This window comes from Pongo pygmaeus, chromosome 16 (assembly GCF_028885625.2).
Source record: "Pongo pygmaeus isolate AG05252 chromosome 16, NHGRI_mPonPyg2-v2.0_pri, whole genome shotgun sequence".
NCBI lineage: Eukaryota > Metazoa > Chordata > Mammalia > Primates > Hominidae > Pongo > Pongo pygmaeus.
This window is the reverse complement of record NC_072389.2, coordinates 73,069,031-73,096,620: the sequence shown is the minus strand read 5'-3', so window position 1 is coordinate 73,096,620 and position 27,590 is coordinate 73,069,031. Positions and strand designations below refer to the sequence as shown.

Genomic DNA, 27,590 nt, shown 5'->3' with positions numbered 1-27,590 from the left:
TACAACCAGATTGATGCCCTTTACAATCAGCTAATTATTATATTTAGGGTCAGTGAAGTAATGAAAGACATGCCAGAACAATTGGCAACTATTTTCGTATTTGAGGGGAATTCTGTTCATCACTACCTTTATATTACTAATACAGAAAAAAAAATATTTTAAGCTGTATAAAAGGTGTGGCATAAACAAAATCTCATTATTCTGGACCGAATGATAAATTTTAAAGCAGCATGAAGAAAAGTAGCACATAAAGTGACGAGATGCTAAACTAGCAGAGTTGCTGTTTGGTTTACTTTGATCAATGAAGGAAACGTAAATAGCAGTATCCACTGGTGGGCACAAATAGGCCACTGGGCTAATTCCCTTAGAACATTTCTCTAGGTAATCTAAACATGTCTGTAACAACCTGATTTGTACTATTAACTAACAAGCTACATTCTCATCATGGCTTGACATAAATTTCTAGGAGAGACATTTCACTCACTCAAGTACACAAATTCTGAATTTGTGGCACTAAGGTTTAAGGGTAAGCAGGAAGTTGCTATGTAATAGATAGAGTCTACACTCTGGAGGGGCCACAGTCTGCAGTCATATCCCCTCCACCACTTCATAGGCAAAGAGGTAGGTATGGCATGTCTCTGAGCATGTTCAAATGGTATAATTCTGACATCATAGTCTTTTTACCACTATATCCACTACAGGGAAAAGAGAAGGGAAGAAGCTACCCAATGTACATTCCCAGCACTCCAACCTAACAAGTAGTAAGCATCCAACACTGTCAGGGCACAGGCGGGGAAGGAGTGCAGGGAGGAGAAGGGGAGAGGGAGAATGTTTGTTGCAAGTGTATGTGCGTGTGGATTAATTAACACTGTCTAAACAAATTCAAGAATGGAAAAAATCAAGACAAATATGGAATCCTTCAGATAACCAGGAGGATTGCAAGAGTCTCATAGAGATAAAAATGGTTTTGAAGAGCAAGTTCTGGAACCATGTCACTTAGTATCCATAAAAAGTGAGCAACGTGTTCCTATAATGTCTTTCTACAATGTTTTAAAGTTATGCAAACCTTTGGCCTGTGAACTGATTGACAGTTTTTTAGTTTTAGTTTGTTTTTTTTTTTGGAGACAAAGTCTCACTCTGTCACCCAGGCTGGAGTATAGTGGTGTGAACTCGGCTCACTGCAAACTCCACATCTCAAGTTCAAATGATTCTCCTGCCTCAGCCTCCCGAGCAGCTGGGATTACAGGCACACACCACCATGCCCGGCTAATTTTTGTACTTTTAGTAGAGATGGGGTTTCACCATGTTGTCCGGGCTAGTCTCGAACTCCTGACCTCAGGTGATCAGCCTGCCTCAGCCTCCCAAAAGTGCTGGGATTACAAGTGTGAGCAACCACGCCCAGCCTGATTGTGTTTTAATATTAAAAAATATCAGATTCTTTTTCTTTTTGCTTATTTGAATTTTCTAATTTTTATATGCTGTACAAATACTCCTCATGTAAAAAAAATTTGGGGGGGATGGGAAAAACAAAGCAGAGCCCAAGAATTGATTACAAAAAATATTTTTAGAACTTCATATCTCTGATCAAATGGGCTAATTTAATTGATCTTAACTATGAAAAAATCATTAAAGGGATCTACAATCAACTAGTAGTATTTCTGCTTTTTTCGCTTAGATAAGGATATTAATTCGACTTTTCAAAATGAAGCGTAGGAAGAGTGTTCATTATATAAGAAAGTGATATTTAGAAGCTTACGGAATATTGTATTTAAATATTATAGTTGGGATCAAGTATCATTTAAAAAATCACAGAATTTTACAGCATTCTAAGACCACTTAGCCCACTTTACTTAGGTTACATAACTAGTCAAAAACTCAGTCTTTCAGTATACTCCAGTTCAACATCATAGCTCAGCAGTTTGTCTCCAGTATTAAGTATGGAGGGACATTCCTATCAATGGCCACTGGCCCACAGGAAGGTAAACAATCAACTGAAAGACACTCACAAGTTAAAAGCAATTTCATTAGCTACGATGTTAGTTTTTAAGAAGAAAAACGTTTTTAAAATCACACAGCTCTTTAAATTGAAAAGAGGTGAAGGAGAGCTTTTTACTCAATAACAATACCAAGTAGTTTTTTTTTTTGTTTTTTTGTTGTTGTTTTTTTTGAGACAGATCTCACACTGTCACCCAGGCTGGAGCGCAGTGGCGCGATCCCGGCTCACTGCAAGCTCCGCCTCCCGGGTTCACGCCATTCTCCTGCCTCAGCCTCCTGAGTAGCGGGGACTACAGGCGCCCACCACCATGACCAGCTAATTTTTTGTATTTTTTTAGTAGAGGTGGGGTTTCACCATGTTAGCCAGGATGGTCTCGATCTCCTGACCTCGTGATCCGCCCGCCTCGGCCTCCCAAAGTGCTGGGATTACAGGCGTGAGCCACCATGCCCGGCCAATACCAAGTAGTTTTTAAATACAGTCCAGGTTCCTTGTTTTGACTAAAAAAGCAAATAAAAGGCAGAATAATAAATGTGAGGGAGGAAGAAGAAAAAGCCACAGGAGTTAACATGTCAACTGCCAAGATAGCAAATGACCTTAGAGAAATGACTGGCACTGAGCTCTGTTCCTGCTGAAAGAGAGGCAGGGGCCATAAAAGAAACAGAGACAGCAACAACCCATGGGCAGAGTCAGGTTGGGTTTGTGTGGGTAAAGGAGGGCTGTTGTGTAGTTTGGACTTACATACACAGCCTCATTTATGTTTCACTCTTCATATGCAATCCAAGATGAACTGTAAGAATCTAAGAGTTACATTACTAGTAATGATACAGTTTTTAAACTTTTTAAATTTTACGGTAGATATCTATTCCCCCTCCCTTTTTTTTTCTAAATACAAAAAGGTTTTCCTCTTGTTGTTGGGTTTTTTTTTGAGACAGAGTCTTGCTCTGTTGCCCAGGCTGGAGTGCAGTGGTGCAGTCTTGGTTCACTGCAACCTCTGCCTCCTGGGTTCAAGCTATTCTTATGCCTCGGCCACCTAAGTAGCTGGGCATGGGCCGCTACACCCAGCTAATTTTTTGTATTTTTAGTAGAAAAGGGGTTTCACCATGTTGGCCAGGCTGGTCTCAAACTCCTGGCGTCAAGTGGGCCTCCTAAAGTGCTGGGATTACAGGCATGAGCCACCGCGCCCAGCCAAATACAAAAAGTTTTTCTACAGGCTTTTTGAAGTTATCAAAATAACAGCCAAAAGATGCAGCTGGACCAGAATTAGTTCTAGATCTCATCTGAGTAGATTTATACTTGATTTATCAGGAATAGGAAAATACTGCCACCCTCTACTATAAAATCTAAAAAACAAAAAAAAAAAAGAAAAAATAACTTTAGAGATGCAAAGGCCAAACTCACATATCTTTGGAGTAACTGTGCACTTTTTAAATTCTTCAAATTGACCCTTTGGGCTATTTCTAATGAGTTTCAAATCAAGGGCCAATGTTAAACAGATGATGCCACACTAGAACTGAAGTAGGAAAAACACATCCAGAAAACACATCAGTGAGACTGATTTATAGCTCTCAATTAAACTTGCCAAAAATATCTTCTGATTTATTTTTTAAGCTGGAAAAATGGAATTACTCCAACATAAAGTGATAACAGGAAAACAATGTCTCCATTCCAAAGACTAAATGTTAAACTTTTTTTAAAGTGCTTGATTTAATATATTAATGAAATTAATTGAAAAAATGAAATGGAATTCAATTATGGATCAGCACAGAAAATATTCTTTGTTTATTGTCTGTGTTAAGAAGAATCAGTACCTATCGCTTATAAATCATTAAAATAAAAATGCTCAATTAATCCTTATTTTATATGTAAAGGTCTGACAGAAACTAGTCCCATCACTAGACCTTTGCTTCACAAATCGAAGCAATAATGGTTTCAGAAAGCAGTCACACTCTATGAGCAGACAATTGGAGAGATTTAGTAAATCCCACTTCATAGAGCAGAGACTAATCGGAAAACACAGGCCAGTCAAATGTTTCTTATGAACTGTTGACACTATATCAATGCTGAATCAATTGGTGGCATTTACTCTGAGTGACAGAAAAGAAATAAATATTTATATCACATAACCTATATCAATGAACCCAGGCAGAAAGCTATTTCTAACTTGTCAATATTTGATTATCTTGAAGAATCATGTCCCTTTCTTTTAATGATTAATATGAATTCCTTATTAAATCTAAGTGGAGGCTAGTGGAAAGGCAAATCATTATTAATGCTTGAGAGCATAAACCACTAAAATAAAAAACTATGCTCAAGTGTTAAAGTATCATTAAATGTGACTTACATCTTCCATATCAAGTGGTGTCAGTGTTCAGCCCAGAAATTTATTGATGCCTACAACTGTGCACAGTACCTCACTGCAATGCAATTTCACTCACTGTTTAGTTACCCTATAGCACCAAGGAATCAAGGAATTAGAAGGAGACATTTTGAAAGCTTCCAAAGGTGGGTTTTTTTGGTTTTTGACGGAATTTTTTGAGTGCAAGTAAATGTAAGAAAGGCTAATCCTTATAAAGAAAAAAAAAAGCCATATTGTTTAATATGAGGTTATCACATTCCCAAGGGAAAGCAATAAACATTTAAGTGTCAAAAATCCCTGCCAGGACAACCTCCCACCATATAGAGAACCTCATAAATGAAGCCACTGAGATATCTATGGTACTAGGTTTACTGTCAAAACATTATGAGACTGCTTATTTTTTGTCAAAACATTATGAGAATGCTTATTTTTTGCAGTGGAAAAAACTGTTTTTCATTTTTGAAAGAAGAGTCTATGACAGGTTATTTTCCATTGCCTGGGCTGAACAAATGTAGTTAAAGCTTCTTAATTTATGTCAATTTTGAAATATATTTTCCAGCTGAAGAACACAGTGACTCATACATAAATTACAATTAGTAACTAGAATGCAAACATGTTGAAGATACATAAATATCCTAGGCTCAATATTTTTGCTTTTAGTCAGATTTTGTTTATACATACTGGTTCTAACAAAATATAAGGCACTGAGGTGATACAGATGTGGACCTCAATCTAAACAAACCTTTGGCTGCTGAAAGTTAAAGGTATTCGAAAAATACTATCTAAAATGTTGAGACTACAAAGATTATACATACACCACACTAGATTCTCCTTAGCTGTATATAGGATATTTAAGGACTAGTATTCACATACTCTGGATGGCAATCAGATGTCAGAAGCAGATCAACTTAATTTCTTCTAACTGTATTCAAGGAATTGTGTGCTAAATAAGCAAGGCCTCCAGAAGCACTATCATACAGCACTGTTTTAAGGCATGCACATCTACTAGGTCACAATGTTACAGGTGATATTAAAGGACAGGCATGAGGACCTGGCTTTGTCTTCTTGACATGCTCCACTACAAGTACTTGATTCATGAAATGCCAATGAGGCTTGGAGAGGTCAGTGTGTGAAGGCACTGAATAAGCATCTGAGATAATTAAGATTTCAGCCTTCGAAACATGGACGGGAAGTGAACAGCAGTTAAGAAAATCAATAAGAGTCTTTTATTTGCAGTGACACAGATGTCTCAGTCAATAGAGCCTAATAGGCAGGCTTGATCGCAATGGACAGGCGCCTGCCTCCAAGGCTATCGAAGGGCTTCCACTATAACAAACATTAAAACGCATTTATGTTGCTACTGAAGAATCGAGGACCCTGTAGGTAGCTTAATTTACCAGTGTATGTTTAAAAGCACTCTACTATTTCAGATGTGTTCATTTACTTGAATCAAAATTAGTAAGAAATAACTGGCCTGAAGGCTCGTTTGTCCCTCACTGGCTGGGTTAGGTCATTCAGCTTTAGATGGCCAGTCTACTAGGCAAACCAAGGTCTTCTGAAGGCCAGGAATTTTATATGCCAGAGGTCTGCTGTCACTCTGCCTCCCTAAAAAGCCAGTGTTAGTTTCAGGACAAAAGAAGGAGCTAAGGTAAGAAAGTAATGGTTTTTCCTTTTCTCCCCAAAGATAATGAAAGAAACAGTCACCTCAGAATGCAGGGCCATTTCAACAGCCCACGAGTTGACACACTTGTTCAGAACTGATTAACTTTTTAAAAACTGAGATGGCAGCAGGGTGTGTGCATGGTACTTCAATCTGCTGGGAGTGAAACCCATTAGCACAGTTTGAAAAACGGGCTGCAAATTGTTCTGCCAATCAAATTAAGCCATGTTATTCATTTATGACAGGAAACTCACAGACTCTTTATCTGTTTAATAAGCTTATGGATACAAAAACTGGATGGTAATATGTTATTATTATATGAAAATCTTAATATATAATAATACCTACCTGGCCATTGGCTAATATTTTTTTCAGTTCAGCAGAAGACTTCTTTAAGCTGAAAAGGAAAGATAATTTTTAGTGGCAAGATCATCAACACCTCTGAACACCACTGAAAATTCCAGACTGAAATACACCTTTGCTTTTAGGTATAGGGATTGAGCACATTCTTCACATCCTTCTCCCAATGTAAATTTTTTTCAAAAGTAACTGGCCAAATGCAAAAGGTATCAAATAAAGAGACTAAAACCCTGTTAGTAATCTAAAGCAATAAAGAAGCCTACAGTCAAGATGAAGCTACAATATCTTATGAACTACTTCAGTGACATTTTTATGGTCATTAGTTCTACTGCCTTTAGATAGTCTTTCAGAGGCAATTTCATGTGGACAATGTCATCTGCTAAGCACTAATATTCACAGCAAATAAAGATTATAGAACTTCAAAAGACAAAATAGATAATTTAAGTCCTGGTCTCTTACACAGTTAAAAGTTATAATTCAGCTTCCTGGGAAGCAAATATGTAGCACAAATAAATCCTGGTACTCACTAGCTGTGTGATCTGGGACAAGTTACTTATCCTCTCTGAACCTCAATTTCCTCTTTCTGTAAAATGGGGAAAATACCAATTTTATAGGGTAACCAGGAAAATTAAATATTACAAAAAATCTAGCGCTGTGTCTTATCCATAGTAGGTGTGTTTTTACAAATAAAATTAACAAATTTTAGCTGGTTTTCCTTTCCTATGGGTATAAGACTCGGCTCCCAGAGTTATTTAGGAAGTATTAAAGTGTTTTCTGAACATATATGACTTATGTTAACACTCATATGGATGAATTTAGTGAAAGTCCTTTTTTTTTTTTTTGAGAGGTAGTTTCGCTCTTGTTGCCCAGACTGGAGTGCAAAGTACAATGGCGCAATCTCGGCTCACCACAACCTCCACCTCCCAGGTTCAAGCGATTCTCCTGCCTCAGTCTCCCAAGTACCTGGGATTATAGGCATGTGCCACCACGCCCGGCTAATTTTGTATTTTTAGTAAGATGGGGGTTTCTCCATGTTGGTGAGGCTGGTCTCAAACTCCCGACTTCAGGTGATCTGCCCACCTCTGCCTCCCAAATTGCTGGGATTACAGGCGGTAGCCACCACCCCTGGCGTGAAAGTCCTTATTGAAGAAAGAATGGTAGTCAAGGGGAGCTCTGAAGTCGTCTAGCTTTATAATGAGTTATATCTGTGAATATCTACCTGACTAGTAGAGTAGCATTTAAAATAGCACCTTCCCCCGGCAATGTTCTATTTGAGATTTAAAGCCTGTTAAGGGGCCGGCGCAGTGGCTCATGCCTATAATCCCAGCACTTTGGGAGGCCGATGCAGACGGATCACGAGGTCAGGAGATTGAGAGCATCCTGGCTAACACGGTGAAACCCTGTCTCTACTAAAAATACAAAAAATTAGCCGGGCATGGTGGCTGGTGCCTGTAGTCCCAGCTGGAGGCTGAGGCAGGAGAATGGCATGAACCCAGGAGGTGGAGCTTGCAGTGAGCCAAGATCACACCACTGCACTCCAGCCTGGGCAACAGAGCGAGACTCCATCTCAAAAATAATAATAATAATAATAATAATAAAGACTGTTAACTCTACTTTTTTTTTTTTTTTTTTTTTTTTGAGACAGAGTCTTGCTTTGTCACCCAGGCTGGAGTGCAGTGGTGTGAGCTCGGCTCACTGCAACCTCCGCCTCCTGGATTCAAGTGATTCTTCTGCCTCAGCCTCCCAAGTAGCTGGGACTACAGGCACACGCCACCACGCCTGACTAATTTTTGTATTTTTAGTGGAGACTGGGTTTCACCATGTTGGCCAGGCTGGTCTCAAACTCCTGACCTTGTGATCTGCCCACCTCGGCCTCCCAAAGTGCTGGGATTGCAGGCGTGAGCCACCACACCCAGCCAACTCTATTCTTAACCTATCCACTTTAGCCCTTTACCTACCTACCCATGCTAGTCATCAGTATAGATGTCTTTCTTCCTACCACACCCTCCCCCAACAGGGGAGAGTCTGGGAGCTCCCTGAGAACACAGACACATCTTACGTATTCTATATACTCCACTCTCTTCTCACCCTTAAATATAGCCCAATGACTTGGCCTATGCTAAGGGTTCCATAAATGGTGGTCACTGCTCTGGTTATTATTATACTGTGGTGGCAGTAGTAGTAGTAATGCAGCAAGTCATTAAGATCATAAATACATCAGAAAGCAAAAGGGGCCAAGCACAGTGTCTCAAGCCTGTAATCCCAGCACTTTGGGATGCCAAGGAAGGAGGATCATTTGAGCCCAGGAGTTCAAGAACAAGCCTGGGCAACACAGTAGGGCCCCATCTCTTAAAAAAATTAAAAACTTAGCCAGGCATGGTGGCACGTGCCTGTAATCCTAGCTACTCGGGTCTTTGAGGCCAGGAGGTCGAGGCTGTGGTGACCCGTAATTGTGCACTCCAGAATGGGGGGGTGACAGCAATGAGACCCTGTCTCAAAAAGAAAGAAAGAAAGAAAGAGACAGAGTGAGAGAGAGAGAGGGAGGGAGGAAGGAAGGAGAAAGAAAGGAAGAAAAGAAAAAGAAAACAAGAGAAAGGACTCAAGACCTAATATGAAATATACATATTCCATTTGGTACCTTTAATAGGTTACATTTGAGAGAATCTCAGACTTCAAGTTTCATCACACTTTACCACTTCAAGTTATAATTACTCTTCTTTCTAAATACATCTTAAACTTTTGCTATGGTCAAATGTAAACTATGGAGACTGAGTCCCTATTTTCCTAGATTTTATAAAGTATGTCTTCATCCAAGTTTCTTGACTTTAATGTCCTACCACGTCTAAGAATCGATGCACTAAACTGGCAATTAACAATTTTGTAGAATAGGATGAAAGCGGAAACATATATGGAAAAAATACACAGCTGCCTAAAATCAGTCCAGTTAACATAATAATAGCAGCTGCTATTTATCAAGTGATGACCATGTGCTGGCATTGTGCTAAATGCTTATTATCCTAATTTAATCCTTACAATAACTATACTTTAGGTATAGTTATTATCCCTAATTTATAAAGGATACTAAAATACAGACCTCTAAGGTATAGATCTTGCTCGAAGTCCATCTATCTCTTATACACACACACAAACACACACACACACACACACACACTTTTTTTTCTGGGAAACATTCAGATCCTAGTTTTCCCACAAATGACTCCCAGTGGATAGTTCCAATTATTGTAAAGACACAACCAAACAAAGCCCAGGCAAGGTTTCTACATAGATATTCCATTATGTTATAAACTTGAATTAATAACATTTTTATTCACTGCATTTATAAAATGCCTTTCATCCAAGAAATAAAACGTGATTCGTAATACAGCTTCATCAATCTTTCTACCAGCAGTAGATAGATGGAAAGTTTAATCATCCTAATTTACAGAAGGAGAAAGGTAAGTAGTTAGGAAAGGCCTTGCCTTGGCAGTGGGACTTGAATTCAGTAATTATGGCCTAGGAACACCATGTGGATTAGTAAACTCAGTTTAATAAACAGTCATTCACCTAAGGCAAAAGAAAAAACAACCCATGCTTTGAGAGTAATAGAGGAAAATACTGTTTCATTCATTATGCTAGTATCTGGCTATCAACTTTGTCTGGTTAAAAAGAAAAAAAAAAAGAAAAAATTGTATCCTGGCAATTTCTTTGTGACTCACTTTACTCAATATTTCATTTATCTGCATGTTCACGGTGACCTAAGCTATCCAAACATCACTTTTAAAAACATTTTAAGGCCAGCTGTGGTGGCTCATGACTGTAATCACAACCCTTTGGGAGGTCAAAGTGAGAAAATTGCTTGAGCCAGGAGTTGAGACTAGCCTAGGCAGCACAGTGAGACCCCGTCTCTACAAAATAAAAATTAAAAAAAATTTAAAAAAAACCACTTAGGCATTGTGGTGCAAGCCTGTAGTCCCAGCTACTTCGGAGGCTGAGGTGGAAGGACCACTTGAGCCCAGGAGGTCAAGGCTGCAGAGAGCTGTGATTGTGCCACTGCACTCTAACTTGGACAACAGAGCGAGATCCCATCTCTAAAAAAGTAATAAAATAAAAACATTTTTAAATTTAAATGTGTTACAACTGTAACTTGAGTACGACACCTGAAGAGAGACACTGAGATATCCAAAGAAGAGAAAAGGATGAGGGGACTAGAAATAATGTCATATCAGAAAAGATGAAAGAGCTGGGAGAATTTAGTCCAGAGGTAAGATGTAAAAGAAATATAAGTAATTCATACATACATTCATGCATTCATTCATTCAAACATGATTGACTATAACCTATGTGGCAAGCATCACGCTGGGAATTGGAACTTTGTCAATGAATATGCTATAGTCACTGTCCTCAAGTAGAATAGAATCTACTGAAGGACAGGGGTGATTATAATACAATGTGCTCACTGCTACAATACAAGCAAGCAAGGGGGTATCACAGGAATTCCTAGAGAGGTCCCTGGTGTGCACTGGGAGATGGGTAGTAATCAGGGACAGTTCTCAGAAGAAGATAATTTAGTCCTCAAAGATAACCAAGGTTAGCCAGACTGAAGGTCAAGGTGGGGATGAAAAGAAACAGGAAAACGGGAAAATGCAGGCCCAGCAGAGAGAAGAAAGTGATCCATTCAGGGCACTATGTGTTCATCAGCAAAGCTGGAATGTCAGGTGGGATGGGGTATAGAGGCGGGCCAGCAAGCTGGAGTACACAGAGCACTCATATGTGAAGGGCCACTGCTCACCTGCTGTGGAGGTTACACTTCATCGTGAAAGCATGAAGAGCAGTGAAGGTTTTAAAGTAGGAAATGACTGCAGCTCAGGACTGTGCAATGGCAAGATGGCTCCAGCTGCAGGGTGGAGGAGGGGCTGAATGGGGCAAGAACGGAGGGAGTAGACTCTCAGGAGGCTGTGGCAGTGATGTGGAGAGCTGGAACTCACACAGCAGCAGGGACACTGGCGAGTAGAAAGACGGAGAGCTACTCAGAAGGTAGAACCCACAAGTGTGGGGACTGACAGGGTGTGGCACTGAGGGAGGCCTAGGACGCAGTGAAGGAGGACTGACAAGTTATCTGGAGTTAGCAATGGACTGGATGTGGGAGAATTTACTGAGACAGAAAATCTAGAACTGTGTTTGGAGGGAAGACGACTGGAAGAGCTGTTGACCTGGAAGAGGGAACAAGCACATTCTGAGGGCTTAACTAAAACGTTATGAGTGGGTGCTATAGAAAGACAAATCTCAGCTCACAAAAAACAGCCTTCTGAGATGTAGCCGAATAAAAAACGGAAGGAGCTGCGTTGGCTGATAAAGTGCATTCCTCCGACAGGGATGTTCAGTAAGAGGTTTGATGACCATTTGGCAAGGAGTAGGGAGTCAAACATCAAAGGAGGGCAGGATTAGATTGGAGCTTCTGCTGATTCGCCACACCACAGGCAGAGGATCTTTTAAAAACATAGGGCTGGCCATGTCCCTCTCCTACTAAAAGCCCTCTAACTGCTCGCCAGTGCACCGAGAGGAAAATTCAAACATTACAGGGCCTATGAGGCCCCGCATGATAAGTCCTATCTACCTCCTTAGCTCCTATCACTCCTATTGCTCTCTCATCTCCTCTCTCCAAATCCCTTCCCCAACCCAGCACCCCTCCCTGTGCCAAACTGGCCTACTCACAAACATGCTGAGCTCCTTCTCCACCTCAGGGCCTTCACCTACCCTCTTCCCTCCATCTGAAACGCCCTTCTGTGCTTCTTGACGTACTTCTCATCCTTCAGGTCAAAACAGAAATGTCACTCTCCCCAGAGAGCCTTCTCAGCACCCAGTCTAAATCTAAACATTCATCTTTCCATATGAGGTCCTTTCTCTTTGGTCAATATGTAGCTAGGTTATCTAACTGGTCAAATTTCTTTGTAGCTTCTTCCCCACCCCACCCCAACTCTGTAGATAAATCACATCAAGGGCACACTTCACTTGCTTGCTCGCACCTATTGCTTGGAAGTGAATCTGAGACTGCTGGGCTGCTGTGTTGAGAGGGTCCGGCCCGAGTATTCACCTATAAGTAAAGAAAGAATCTTGATCAGTCTTGTGTTCTGAGGACACAGTTCTAATTAACCTATAATTTGCCACAAATTTCTCATTTCACTATGAAGGTTAATTAGCTTGTTGCTAGACAGACCCACAGTTGGAGTCTATTCAGTATATAGGTTACAAAACCGTATAACCCATACATTACATAATATTCTATTCCTGTCATTATTCCATTAAATACTTAAACAGTGATGAAAAAGGAGAGATAAACAGTGTGAAAATCCAACTCACTGTCTAGAATACATATAAAAACAGTATGTTCAAAAAGTACATTAAAAATATACCCAGGGGTTAGCAGTGAACCTTAAGTTATATCCTTCTAGCTCTGCAACCAAGCAGAACACTGTATGTAGAATGTTTCTTATTCACTAAAAAATGAGGTCCAAATAATTAATTATGAAATATTTGATCCTAATACAAAAGCCAGCTTTTCTTTCAGATGTGAAGCCCTAAACAGAAATCCAGAATTCAAAATACACAGAATGAAAAGACATTAACTAGATATATGTTTCTAGCATAAATATGTCAAGAGAGGGTATTCCATGTGCAATATGCTTATGTGCTTAATTAATCACTGAAATGAAGTCTATATTCTTACAAAAATCTTTGTAGATACCAGCACCTAGGATTATCCTGAAGACACTGACCAACAAAACAATTCCAAATAATTGAAAATACAGTACCAAACTCCCAGTATGCAAATATATACACATACTGAGCAAATACTACAGATGAATCCCCCTCCACCTCCCATTTAAAAAAAATAAAAGGATTGCTTGTCAGAGCTTGAGAAAGTGCAGTTTTATTTGACATTTCAATAAGTGGAACACAGCATTACAAATCCATCTAACTTTACTGAAACAATTATTGAAATTCGTACCTTCAGGCCATGTATGTTCCGTTCCCCAGGAGGCTTGCAGGCTGAAACAGTAATTGACTAAATTGTAGAACACATCAGGGCCATTTACAAATTTGCTCAAAATGAATCGTTTAAAAAGAAATGAGGGTGACACCAAAATTAGCAGAGAGAAATGATTGAAAAGTGGCTCCCAAGACCCAAAGTGGGAATTATGAACCAGGGTTTTAACTTGCAGGAGTGAGCATTTATAAATGCAAAGAGCTTTCTGACACCACCTCATATAAATTCCAATTTCTGCTTAAAACATATAAAAATCAAGTTAACTGAGCTAAAATGATTAGATTCCTTTCATAATTCAAATTTCTGCAATCTGTCCTCATTCTATTACATTGTATATCTGCTATCACTTAAACTACTTTGAAAAGAGCTAAGGGATTTTTTTGTGGGCAAGGGGGGTGAGAAAAGGATCTTTTAATGCCAAAAAGATTGCTAGGGATTCTACAATGGAACATTCTAGTTTGAATACTACTTTGCACAGCCATAAGCAGTCAAATGTATTAAAATACAGATATATAACTAATTTTATTATATTTCTTGCAAATCTTGACATATGCTAAGATTTAGTCCTAGAGATAAGGCAGTGCCAGGAAAAAAGAATATTAATTTCTAATCTTGAGTTACAGGTTAGTACTTTTCCAATTCAGCAAATGCTTCTTCAACAAATGTTAAAAATACAAAAGCCTCCCGCTTATGTTACAGACTGCTTCTATTTGTAAACTATAGTGCCCTACAAATTGCATGTTAAGGGGCTGTCAATTTTGATTGATTGTTTGGGGACGAATTAATTTGATTTTTTTTTTTATTTTTTGCTCCTCTCTCAGATGTACATGTCGTTTTCCTGTTTCTGACAACAAGAAATAGAGCTGTTTAATAATAAGATGTGGGTAATGACTGGGTGCAGTGGCTCACGCCTGTAATCCCAGCACTTTGGGAGGCTGAGGTGGGCTGATCATGAGGTCAAGAGATCAAGACCATCCTGGCCAATATGGTAAAACCCCGTCTCTACCTAAAATACAAAAAATTAGCTGGGCATGGTGGCGGGCGCCTGTAGTCCCAGCTACTCGGGAGGCTGAGGCAGGAGAATGTCGTGAGGCAGGAGAATGTCGTGAAGCCAGGAGGCAGAGCTTGCAGTGAGCTGAGATCGTGCCACTGCACTCCAGCCTGGGCAACAGAGTGAGACTCTGTCTCAAAAAAAAAAAAGAGAGAAGATATGGGTAATAATTACAAAACACTGCAGTTGCTTTCATTTTGTATATTTCAAATATACTCAAATTTATTGTTATTTTTCCTAGAAAATATATCTAAACCATAATAAAATGTTTTTACTTGCCTTTCTAAAATGCATTAAAATTAAGACTCAAAATCTTCTTTCCTTAAAATGGAAATTAACCTTTTGAACTACAATCACATGCATTTGATGTCTGGTCCTTGAGGGACCATCAATACTTCCTAAGACAACACTTCAAAATACTTTCACTGAAGTAAGCAGTGCATTCATACATTTCATTTAAACAAAGTGGCTAGCCAAGGAATCAGAGACAAACATCAACTCTTATCTCTAACCTTAACATCTGCCTCACTCCTCAATTGACTTCTCAAACTTTTATAACTGGAGATGTAAACAGCAGTCAAAAAACCCAGTAACCTCATATTTCCTAAAGTTATCGGGTCAGGAATTACTATAAAGCTAGTCAATGTTCACACTTATTAATATTTAACATATCTTTTAACAATGGAGAGGACTTAGACATGACCTGGGAGTTACTATCCAAGGCAACTGTGCTACTTGGAATGAGGAGAACATGTTATTAGATCAGAATTATGGCCAGGCACGGTGGCTCATGCCTTTCATCCCAGCACTTGGAGAGGTGGTGGTGGGAGGATTGCTTGAGCTCAGGAGTTTGACACCAGCCTGGACAACACTGTGATACCCTGTCACTATTAAAAAATAAAAAAAAATTGCCCAGCGTGGTGGCACATGCCTGTAGCCCCAGCTACTCAGGAGCTGAGGCGGGAAAACTGCTTCAGCCTGGGGAGATAAAGGCTGCAGTGAGCACGCACTGCACTCCAGCCTGGGTGACAGAGTGAGACTCTGTCTCCAAAATAAATAAATAAGGAAACAATCATTTTCTCCTATCCTTCCTACTTGTTCAGTCTAAAGATTCTTTTTAACATGGGGCCTAACCATAAAATTTAAGATCTGAGGGCCTCTAACCAACTAGGTAGACACAGGAAATATACCCAGTAGGTCTACATGTCGATTATGTAAATTTGCATAATTTCACCTATCTACATATAATAAAATGTACATGCGATGTAGACAGGTAGCAAAAAGCAAAAGACTACCAAAAACTAGAAACAATTATACCATAGCATATTAAAAAAACACAGAAATAAAAAGACAGTCTCATATTCTGAAATATTTAAATTTGGCTTAGAAAGACTATGTTTAACAATTTATTGCAGCCTAGTGGGTTTTATGCTAAGACTACATATGACAATGACAGCTCATATAATTTCCTCCTTTAAGTATCCTCTCCCCATAATATACTCCTCTCCACTCCAAAACAAGCCCTCCAAACTACTCCCATGCACACTCTAATTATATTTTTATATATATGCCTTTCCATTTTAATCATATTATAATTTAAATGAAATTCTTACTCAAAGGGCATAGTAAGCACTTATAAGCTGTGTGACTCTGAAGTTACTTAACCTCTCTGAATCTCAATATTCTCATCCATAAATTGGAAACAGTAATACCTAATAGGCAGAACTATCAGGAGGATTACAGATGATGACGCATAAAGCAATATTAATGCCTTAACAGAGCAGACATCTAAAAATGGTTGTGATTATCATGGGAAGAAGCATAATGCGATGAACAGTGAGAATGACAGGACTGCTCACAAAAGGAAAGAAAACAAACAAAACTTGAAAGAATTTGGATGAAGATAACTAAAAAAAATTTTTTAGAGACAAATGAAGACCCACAACATTGGAAGTGTGTGTTTTTTTGTTCTGTTTTGTTTTGTTTTGAGACAGGGTATTGCTCTGTCACTCAGGCTGGAGTACAGTGGCACAAACATGGCTCACTGTAGCCTCAACCTCTTGGGCTCAAGCCATCCTCCCACCTCAGCCCACCAAGTAGCTGGGACAACAGGAGTGTGCCGCCACACCCAGCTAATTTTTGTATTTTTTTGGTAGAGACAGGGTTTTGACATGTTGCCCAGGCTGGTCTCAAACTCTTGAGCTCAAGCAATCCACCTGCCTCAGCTTCCCAAAGTGCTGAGATTACAGGCATGAACCACTGTGCCCTGCCTGGAAGTATATTTCTCCAGGATACTGCAATTAGGGTTTTCTATGGCAGAGCTATAATGTCAATACAGAAATTAATGGAAATTTTCAGTTTGTAAAATACTACTCCTTGTGAAGAAAGAATTTTAAAACTTGCCCAAATTCTCCAGTCACTGGAAACATTAAGAAATAATCTACCTCCCGGCTGGGCGCGGTGGCTCACGCCTGTAATCCCAGCACTTTGGGAGGCCGAGGGGAGCGGATCATGAGGTCAGGAGATCAAGACCATCCTGGCCAACATGGTGAAACCCTATCTCTACTAAAAATACAAAAATTAGCTGGGTGTGGTGACACGAGCCTGTAATCCCAGCTACTCAGGAGGCTGAGGCAGGAGTCAGAGGTTGCAGTGAGCCAAGATTGCACCACTGCACTCCAGCCTAGTGGCAGAGTGAGACTCTGTCTCAAAAAAAAAAAAAAAAAAAGAAATAATCTACATCCTAATCATTGGACTAATAAACAGAAATAGCAACACTTCTTTTTTTCTGTTTTGGTGCTTATTCTTCAAGTACAACAGAAGTGGATTAATCACAATCCTTGTTTTGGACTATCACTGGCCTTAAATAGCCCAACTGTACTTACTTAGCACTTCAATAAGTTACTAGCAATATACTAAGCACTCCTGATTCTGCCGCCCACACATATGCTGGAAGAGCAGTATTATTCTTGAACCCAGATCTTCTTGTGGGTTGGCCAAGCCAGCTGCCTTTGGAGACTTTATCAGTGCAAATAGGAGCCTACTGGTTAATTGAGCCATTCAAACTTCAGAGAGTTACAGGTAATGAAAGTCTAGAATGTTTAATTGGAAAACTCATACCATGATTATTTGTACAGTATCAGTTAACGAAGGTAAGTTTAACTTTTAATTATTTCAATTAAGTTATTTCTAGAAGAGTTACTTAGAGAATTTCCTTATCTGTTCCATTACTTAGAAAACATGGATTCCAAGTGGGGCAATGTATAACGGGTGAAAGACTTAATGGTTTATATAATTAAACTGTTCTTTTTCACCATTATTCAAATTTTGAGGGAACATTTATACACGGTTGAACAATCATATCTGATACAAGGATAGTACTGCCAAACCTAAAAGGGAAAAAGAAAATTCTCTGACCAAGTGATTCACTGAAACTTACTCTCATCAGCTCATATTTTTGGAGATAATCAAATTTCCATTTATGAAGAATTTCAATTATTTAGAAAATACCTCCTCAAAAAACCAGATACCAAACATTCCACCAAAATTTCTCTCCTAACACCTCAGTAAATCTTAGCTTCTGTACTAGCTGAAAGCTTTCTCCTCAATAGCAGCTTTGACCACCATCATGAGCCACAATTTATAAATATCCAGAATTACAGTCATTCATTTGCCTTGGTTTAGAAACCATGTAGACCCCCAAAAGAGTTCTTTAAGCTAATGTAAGTATGTACTTCAAAAACAAAAAACAATCTAGTTAGTTTAATTTACTCTAGTAAATTAGATATTTTATCTGCCATAACTATAATATAGCCTGCAATCCCCACGATAATGAATACTTCTTTTGTTTTTCGAATTAAGAGCTAAACATCATGTTATGTGCATTTAAACCTTTGGAAACATAACTGTTGATGAAACAGTTTACTGAAATAATCATTGTTGATTAGAATTTGCTCAACATTACCTCTTGGAAATATCTGCAGAGGCTCTATTAACTGTCCATTTACTTGCTGTTCCATTACTGTGGAATAATACTGCAAAGAGATTATAGAAAGAGATTACTCAGTAATGTATGAATACTGGAACAGACACTTATGGGTTGTTTAATTCACAGTACTTTTGTAAATTGCTGGTATATACATATCAGCCTTGAGAATACTTTTCCCCTACCGGCACATCAAAATGACTATAGTGAATATTTAGGATTGAAAGTCCAGTCTGTTAGCCTTCACCCTGGCATTTATCTTTAAAAGTGTTGATTAAGACTTTAAATTAGTATTTAAGAAATATTTGAAAATGATACATATTTAGACGACACATAAAGCATTTTAGTGGAATTTCCCAAATTGCCTCTTGCTCTTTTTCCCTGGATTTTGCAAAGCAAAATGAAGAAGCTTCACATCGGGCTTGGACCTACATGCCAGTTAATCAAACATTATTCAATCTGCGTATAAAATGCACAGATAATGGAAATCTAAATCACAGAGACTGTGGAAATAGCAAACAAAATATGACCCATCCAAAGATGACAGGATTAACATGATAAAAAGGTAGCCTAGTTTCAAACAAACATACCTTTTATACTTTAGCCTTATAAACACTTTAGTACGGATCAAATTGCACTGTAAAATTCTGCACACAAAAAATAAAGTTTTAAGTGAAAAAGCTTTCACACTCCTTAGTAAACACAAATTATTCAGGAGGTGGTACTGTGGTTTGATTACCACTCCGCTAATTTGTAAGCATATGTCCACCTAACTTGGAGATGGCTTCTGTGCTCTCATATCTTCTAATGCTCGACAAATAACAAAGTGATGCTCCTGGTGGAAAAATATCCACAATGAAAACTGCTGATTTTATGTTTTGAGGGGCTGTCAAAGAGCAGAACATCATTTTCATCCTCACTGTTTCTATATTAAAAACATGTACATATTATTTAAATACTATATGTTTAGGAAATCCCTCCTTGATTACCATTGTTTGCTGACATTCCTTAGAAGTTTATTTTTTTAGAAGATATCACATATATCTTCCTATTGCTTTTCTGTACATTAAAATTATTACAAGAGCAAGGTTTTTTTTTTTCCTCTTGAAAATAAAGGGGAGCTATAAAATGCTACATCATTTTGGGAATCACAAATTAATATATCTAAGGCTGTTTGCACTAATAACAAATAAAGTGAAGGTGGATGTTGGATAGCTATGGACTGATATAAGTGTACCCAGCTCTCCAAAGGGTTTCAAACTGTAAAGGAAGTGATTCTCTCCTTCTACAGACATAAAAACTTATATACATACAGCATAAACATGTGAAACACTCTCTGGAATACATACTAAGGCAAATGTCTTTCAGGAGATCCTGTTCCTTAAAACCACAGAAATACAGCACTCGCCATTACTCAAACAGTGATGACAAGTAAATGAAATATCAATCATGTAGGCTGTCAACCTTTTGGGACAGCAATAACTGTTAACAAGTAGTCTGGAAAAATTGTCCGAAAATGACTTGTCCTCGGCACATAAGTATTTGAGGTTTCCATGGAAAATTAAGATGCCAGTGGCTATTTGGAACATTGCTCAGGTATTCTTTTTAATGGGAAATTTGCCGGTTATTGATCCACAGCATGTACCCCCTTGCTTCTGGAAGGCTGCAAGCAACTTTCCAATCAGTGGCTGTCAAAAAAATTACTGCCTTTTTGTACTGATACAAGACAACAGCAGTGGTGGTGTTCTCCTATAGTTAATGCTTTTCTTTAATTAACTGCTATGTACAATAGGCTAGTAATTTCAGTTACTACTTTGCCATTGTCCTAGAAATCAAGACAAATAAAATATCCTTATGCTTTATCTAACAAGTTAATTATAGAGATGTCTAAAACTGGTGCTTGGGGTCAAGTCTGAAAACAAATAACCTCAAATGTAAAGGGTCAGAACAGGTGCAATGCATTTTTTTCCTACTATAAAACCTTGCATGCATGAAATTGACCTGTTTTCCAGCTTTATTTATTTACCTCACAGAATAAATAAATAAAAATGCTTTTCCTTTCATTTTAGGTCTGTGCCAAATCAACTGGCAAACTATATACACTTTTATAATCATTGTGAGAATTTTTAAGCCATCTATAAACATCTCTCTGTATTACGATTAACACAGTCACAGTAATGATATCAAGTATGCCACTTAACAGTTTCTCTAAAGCAAGTAGTTAGGTTGTGTTTTTTGTTTTTTATATTTCCTCTAAATCCAAGTATATTTTCTCCTGCTGGACTACTGCATTTGATCTGTGTCTGTATTAATAGAGAAGGTTATGTTCCACATAGCAAAGTAATTCACCATCAAGGACATCCTGTAAAGGGAGGTAATCAAAACCACAGTGTGGGCCTACACAACTGGCCCCTGAGGAACAGCCACCAACAAGGCACTAGGCCTAGAAACTCAGGCTACTGCCACGAAGCATTCTCCATGGGATAAGGATAAAATGCAGGGCCATGCATGGTACCTCTTAGCACAGAGCAGTCCTGACCAGCCACCAGGTCCACGCTGCTCAGTGAGATGAGCAAGGCACATGAAGGAATCAGAGGGCTCAAACCCAGGAGCTTCATCACTAACTGTTGTCTCCGAGCATGTGACCTCCATGACGAAATGCTCACTGTGCCTCATGTTACTCATTTGTAAAATCAAGACAGGATCTACCCAGAGGATAGCTGTAGGCTCACATGGGAAAACAGAGAAGACAGCAACTAATAAACTGCAAAACAAATTGGGGTTTTCTTTTTTTTTTTGAGACACAGTCTTGCTCTGTCACCCAGGCTAGGGTACAGTGGCACAATCTTGGCTCACTGCAACCTACACCTCCCAGGTTCAAGCAATTCTCCTGCCTCAGCCTCCCAAGTAGCTGGGATTACAGGCGCCCACCACCATGCCCAGCTAATTTTTGTGTTTTTAGTAGAGATGGGGTTTCACTATGTTGGCCAGGCTGGTCTCAAACTCCTGACCTCAGGTGATCCACCTGCCTTGGCCTCCCAAAGTGCTGGGATTACAGGCGTGAGCCACCGCACATGGCCAGCAAATTGTTTTTAGATCTGGATCTATTAGTGTCATTTCTATATACTCTTCCTTTAAAGGGATTCTCTCCAATTTTGTTCTAAATAGTGATAAAATAAGCAGTAATGACCATAACCAAAAGAAAAGAAAAAAACAAAGAAAGAAACAGCAACGACCAAAAAAACACCCCTAAACTTTGTACACCAAGATACTGAACATAATAGCTTAGACAGAAATGTAACAAAGTAACCTTCATAATATTACTTCAAGTTATCCAAATAACTTCATCTTCAGGTCTATAATCTTATCCTGGCATTTATTAGGCCTAACACAAAGCTCTGCACATAGTAGGTGTTTAATAAATATTTACTGATTGAAATGGGGTTGAATTCTGAGTCTGCCACTCATTAACTTGTGTAGCCTTCAGGAAGACATTTAACTTTATTAAACATTAGTTTCCTCCAAATGAGTGTAAAAATATTTACCCTAATATATAGGGTTACTGTGAGGCTCAAAAATTAAACTGCAGCAATAAAATTAGTGAAGGCACTTGGTAAACTGTAATGCATTATTAGTTAAGAAATTTAAAAGTACACCTCCTCATATTGAAACAATATTAAGCAAACTTTCTATCTTAGAAGTGTTGCAGCACTTAAAAGTGCAGAAACAATTATAAAGAGTATGAAATATTGTGTCCAAACTGAATACATCAGCAGCAATTATAAAATGTGTTTTCTCCTGTTACCCCTTGCATAATCCGTTACATGCAGTAACTGCAGCGATAATCAATAAGCTAACTGAGTAAAAGATTAATCAGTTTTGCAATTGCTAATGGAATCTCCAGTACTAGACTCAGATTAGTTTCAGAGTCCCTCTGAGGTGTTCTTCAAAATTCTTCAGCCATTTTAATAAGGATGTGACAAAGTTTAGCATAGTTACCAAAAATCTAATTAATTTGAAACAGAGGGCCAGATTCAACAAGGGGATAACAAGTACAATTTTTTGCTTTGTTTTGTCTGCAAGTTTACTACAGTGTTCATATTTGTTATAAATCTAATTCTAATGCTAATGGCACAATTCAATCAATAATTACATTTTTTTCTCCATGGAAATCTGCCATATTTTTTAAAAAACTTGAGTTCCAAAACAGCACAGTTTAAGTTTATGAGGCACAAATTTTCTATTAAGAAAGAGAGAAGGACGGGAGCAGTGGCTCATGCCTGTAATCCCAGCACTTTGGAAGGCCAAGGCACCTCACCTGAGGTCAGGAGTTCAAGACCAGCAAACATGGTTAAACCCTGTCTCTACTAAAAATACAAAAATTAGCCAGGTGTGGTGGTGTGCACCTGTAATCCCAGCTACTCAGGAGGCTGAGACAGGAGAATTGCTTGAACCCAGGAGGCAGAGGTTGCAGTGAGCCGAGATCGTGCCATTGCACTCCAGCCTGGGCGACAAGGCAAGACTCCATCTCAAAAAAAAAAAAAAAAAAAAAGAAAGAAAGAAAGAAAAAAAGAAGAGAAAACAGAGACAGAGATAGAGATAGAGGGAGAGAACTAACCCTCACTCATTGGATACCTATGTGTGTTAGGCTCAGCACTACATATCTATGTTTATTCACTTAGTTTCTTACAATCCTATCCTATTCTGTAAGTATCATCACCTCTATTTAACAGATGAAGCAAATGGTTTATCAGTAAACAACAACAACAACAAAAAAAATTACTCCTTTCATTCTAGGCCATGCCATGCACTCAGGGCACACAATGTATATTTACTGCTTACAAGTTAAGAAGTAGGTTATCTCATATTTCTCATACCTCAAAACATTTACCTAAATAGGCAGGGTTACCTGGTAGACTGCTGAGCTGGTGGAGAGCTGTGGCTTCGCTCACACCCTGTGCAGGTTAGGTTATATCCTCTGATCTTTCAGAGGCTGGCGAAGTAGTGTGAAGACGTCTGTGCTGATGGGTGACCTAGGTGACCTCTGGCTCTTTCTTTGGCCACAACCACCCCCCCTCCCCCCTCCCCCGCCCTGCCACCTCCATGGGTTTTCCTACTTCTCCAACCACTCCATTTGGTTTCCTGTAAGTGGTTATTACCCCATCTCTCCTTTAAATGCAGGATTTCCCCCACTGTTTTTCATTAACCTTCTCATTTTACACTCTCCTTGAGTTACTTCAGCCACTTCAAAGTTTCAACTACCAGAGGAATCACTGAGACTAATTAGGAGCTGATGAATCACAAATCTTTATTTCCAGCCCAGATTTCTCTCCTAAGTTCTGAAACATAACCAGTTGATAGTGCAGAGCCTCCTCCAATTCAACAGGTCCAAAACTGATTTCCTCTCCTATCCCCTATCAGACCCTAGACCTGTCTTCTACTGCCTGGGTTTATGGTCTCAGGAAATACCATCACTATGACCCTGTTTCCCAAACCAGAAATCTGGAAGTAATCCAAACCATCTCTCTTCTCTTCTCCCCCATATTCAATCACTAAATTTTATTTTATTTTATTTTTATTATTATTTTTTGAGATGGAGTCTCACTCTGTCGCCCAGGCTGGAATGCAGTGGTACGATCTCGGCTCACTGCAACATCCGCCTCCCAGGTTCAAATGATTCTCCTGTCTCAGCCTCCTGAGTAGCTGGGACTACAGGCGCCCGACACCATGCCCAGCTAATTTTTGTATTTTTAGTAGAGACAGGGTTTCCCCATGTTGGCCAGGATAGTCTCGATCTCTTTACCTCGTGATTCTCCCACCTCGGCCTCCCAAAGTGCTGGGATTACAGATGTGAGCCACCGCACCTGGCCTTATTTTGTTTTTTTGAGATGGAGTCTTGCTCTATCACCCAGGCTGGAGTGCAATGGTGCGATCCTGGCTCAATACAACTTCCGCCTCCTGGGTTCAAGTGATTCTCCTGCCTCAGCCTCCCGAGTAGCTGATACTACAGGTGCCCACCACCATGCCCAGCTGATTTTTGTATTTTTAGTAGAGATGAGGTTTCACCATGTTGGCCAAGCTGGTCTCAAACTCCTGACCTCACGTGATCCACCCACCTTGGCCTCCCAAAGTGCTGGGATTACAGGCGTGAACCACCATGCCCAGCCTACTAAATTTTATTAACTTGACATCCTCCCTACTTCTCAAATCTGTTAACTTCTCACCAGTCCTGTGACCACCATTGTCGTTCACAGGGAACAGCCCCCTAAGTGGCTTCCATGCTTCATAAATTCTCTACCCCAAGCCACTCTTGAGAAATACTGTTATCAGAAAGGGATCCTTATCCATACCCCAAGAGAGGGTTCTTGGATGTCGTGCAAGAAAGAATTTGGGGTGATTCTACAGAGTAAAGTGAAAGCAAGTTTATTAAGAAAGTAAAGGAATAAAAGAATAGCTCCACCAATAAACCCAGTCAGAGCTGGGTGTTCCCAAAACTAAGAGGAGGAACACATCCACCTTAGGTACAATGCTTGTTTATATGTAAGATAACAAAGCAAAAAACCATATGGAGGAGATGTGCTGCACTACAAGGGCTGGTGACACAGGATTGTTCATCTTTGTGTAACTACTGTCTTCCACAAGAAGATATTATTAAAGATATTATCTTTAAAGCAAAACTCAGAATGCTTTTATTCTTAAGATATCAGGACATCAGGACATTTCCTGGGTCTGTTAAGTCCTGAGTCTGTTTGGTAAACGCTATTAACCTGTTCCCTTAACTCTAAACATCCTGTAACTAAGAATGCCTGACTTTCTGGGGCTGCAGCCCAGCAGGTCTCAGCCTCATTTTACCCAGCTTCTATTCAAGATGGAGTCTGATATGGTTTGGATTTGTGTCCCCACCCACAAATCTCATGTCGAATTGGAGGAGGGGTCCACTGAGAGATGACTGGATCATGGGGGTGGATTTCCCCCTTGCTGTTCTCATGATAGTGAGTGGATTCTCACGAGATCTGATGGTTTAAAAGTGTGTGGTAACTCCCGCCCCACCCTCTACCCAACTGTCTCTCCTGCCACCCTGGGAAGAAAGTACTTGCTTCCCCTTTGTCTTCTGCCATGATTGTAAGTTTCCTGAGGCCTCCCCAGCCATGTAGAACTGTGTCAATTAAACCTCTTTTCTTTATAAATTACTCAGTCTCAAATAGCTCTTTATAGCAATGTTGTTAGAGGCATTTGAATCAGAGCAACTCCATCTTGAGTGAGGGCTAGGAAAAATGAGGCTGGGACTTCCCGGGCTACATTCCCAGGAAGTTAGGTATTCCTAGGCTCTAGCTGTTTATGATTAAGGGAACAGATTGATAATGTTTACTAAATATACCCAGATTCAGGAATGTCCTGATATCCTAATATCTTGAGAACAGATGCATTCCTAATTTTGCTTTAAACAAAATAATATCAGGCCAGGCACGGTGGCTCACGCCTGTAATCCCAGCACTTTGGCAGGCCGAGGCAGGCAGATCACAAGGTCAGGAGGTCGAGACCAGCCTGGCCAATATGGTGAAAACTTGTCTCTACTAAAAATACAAAACTTAGCTGGGCGTGTTGGCAGGTGCCTGTAGTCCCAGCTACTCAGGAGGTTGAGGCAGGAGAATCGCTTGAACCCGGAGGTGAGTTTGCAGTGAGCCGAGATCGAACCACTGCACTCCAGCCTGGGCAACAGAGCAAGACTCCATCTCAAAAAAAAAAAAAAAAAAAAGGTTAATATCAATTCTTGCAAAATATAGTAATTAAGAAAATGAATCCTTTATCACAAACCCTTGTAGCAGAGCACATCTCCCCATGATCCTTTTTTATCCTATACATAAACAAACATCATACTTAGGGTGGGCACATTCATCCTCCTACTTTCGGGAACGTCCTACTCTATGGAGTGAGTAGCTATTCTTTCACGACTTTACTTTCTTAATAAACTTACTTTCACTTTGCACTGTGGACTCACCCTGAATTCTTTCTTGCACAAGATCCACGAACTCTCTCTTAGGGTCTGGATTGGGACCCCTTTCCGATAACAGCATGAAAACAGACTAACACAGAGTCGCTATGGCTCAAATGCCTCTGACAATATGAGATATGATCATGTCACTTCCCTGTTCCCTCAAGCTAAGGCCCTCCATGGTCTAACCCACCTTCCTCCAAGCCCCATCTCCCACCCTCTCCCCTGTCACTGTCCATACAGACTGAATCACAGGCAGCTCCTACTGACTCACCAGGCATTCTTTAAACACACTTTTCTTTCTGCCCCAAACATCCTTCCTAGTCCCCTTGTCCTAACTTACTCCACCTGGACACTGCCCTCTTCAGGAAGCCTTTTTGGTCCCCAAAGCTAGATTAGACACTTCTTGTGCTCATGGAGCACCTAATGCTTAGGTGTATTATATCATTTATCACTCCGCTTGGTAATTATGAGTTTTTCTTGTCTTCCCACACTGAACTCTGTTTCGTTTTTTGTTAATCTCCCTGACTGGACCATGGGCTCCTGGAGGGCATTGAACTGTATGCTCACTGCACCCCCACCACCTTGCATAGCGCTTGGCCAGAGAACTGCTATCCAATAAACATTTGCTGCATGAAAAACTGACTGGATGAATGAGGAAACAAACCAGCGAGTGAGTGACCTCAGGCCCCAGCTCTCTATTGACTAGCTGTGTGACCTCAAGAAAGGCACACAATTGTTTATGCCTCTGTATCCTCTGCTGTAAAAATAGGGAAAAAACCTGCCTTGCTGACCTTATAAAGATGTTAAGAAGATCAAAATTAAAGGAGCTGGTATATGGGAAACCTTCTTAAAAAGTACTTGAAAAAAAAATCTTGAAATAGGAAACGGTGCCTTGAATCTCTCATTTCCAAGTAAGAGTACATAGAAGAAACATGTTCGCAACAATAGGGTGACACAGAAACCACAAAACAAGGCAACTGAGATATCTGGACAAAGTACAGTGGTAGAATTTAACTGGTTTATCGAGGTTGAGTCAGTATCCCCTCCCTTCCCCTCAATTATTACAGCACTATAAATAATAAAGTAAATGGGTATTGTGGGGAATACTGTTTCTCTTTTGGAAGCTCAACAAGGGCAGGAA

The 27,590-nt window shown here is 39.6% G+C and overlaps 1 protein-coding gene across 7 annotated transcripts in view; it reads right to left on the bottom strand.

Annotated features, from left to right (window-relative positions):
• MAP2K5 (mitogen-activated protein kinase kinase 5) overlaps nucleotides 1–27,590 on the bottom strand; it is a 260,525-nt gene that overhangs the window by 204,495 nt on the left and 28,440 nt on the right. For all 7 annotated transcript variants that reach the window (XM_054451151.2, XM_054451149.2, XM_063652330.1 and 4 more), the window contains 4 exons: nucleotides 18,433–18,502; nucleotides 13,379–13,419; nucleotides 12,396–12,463; nucleotides 6,361–6,409 (listed from right to left, as the gene is read on the bottom strand). In XM_054451151.2, coding sequence (XP_054307126.1) covers nucleotides 6,361–6,409; nucleotides 12,396–12,463; nucleotides 13,379–13,419; nucleotides 18,433–18,502 — 228 coding nt within the window. The remainder of the gene's footprint in view (nucleotides 1–6,360; nucleotides 6,410–12,395; nucleotides 12,464–13,378; nucleotides 13,420–18,432; nucleotides 18,503–27,590) is intronic.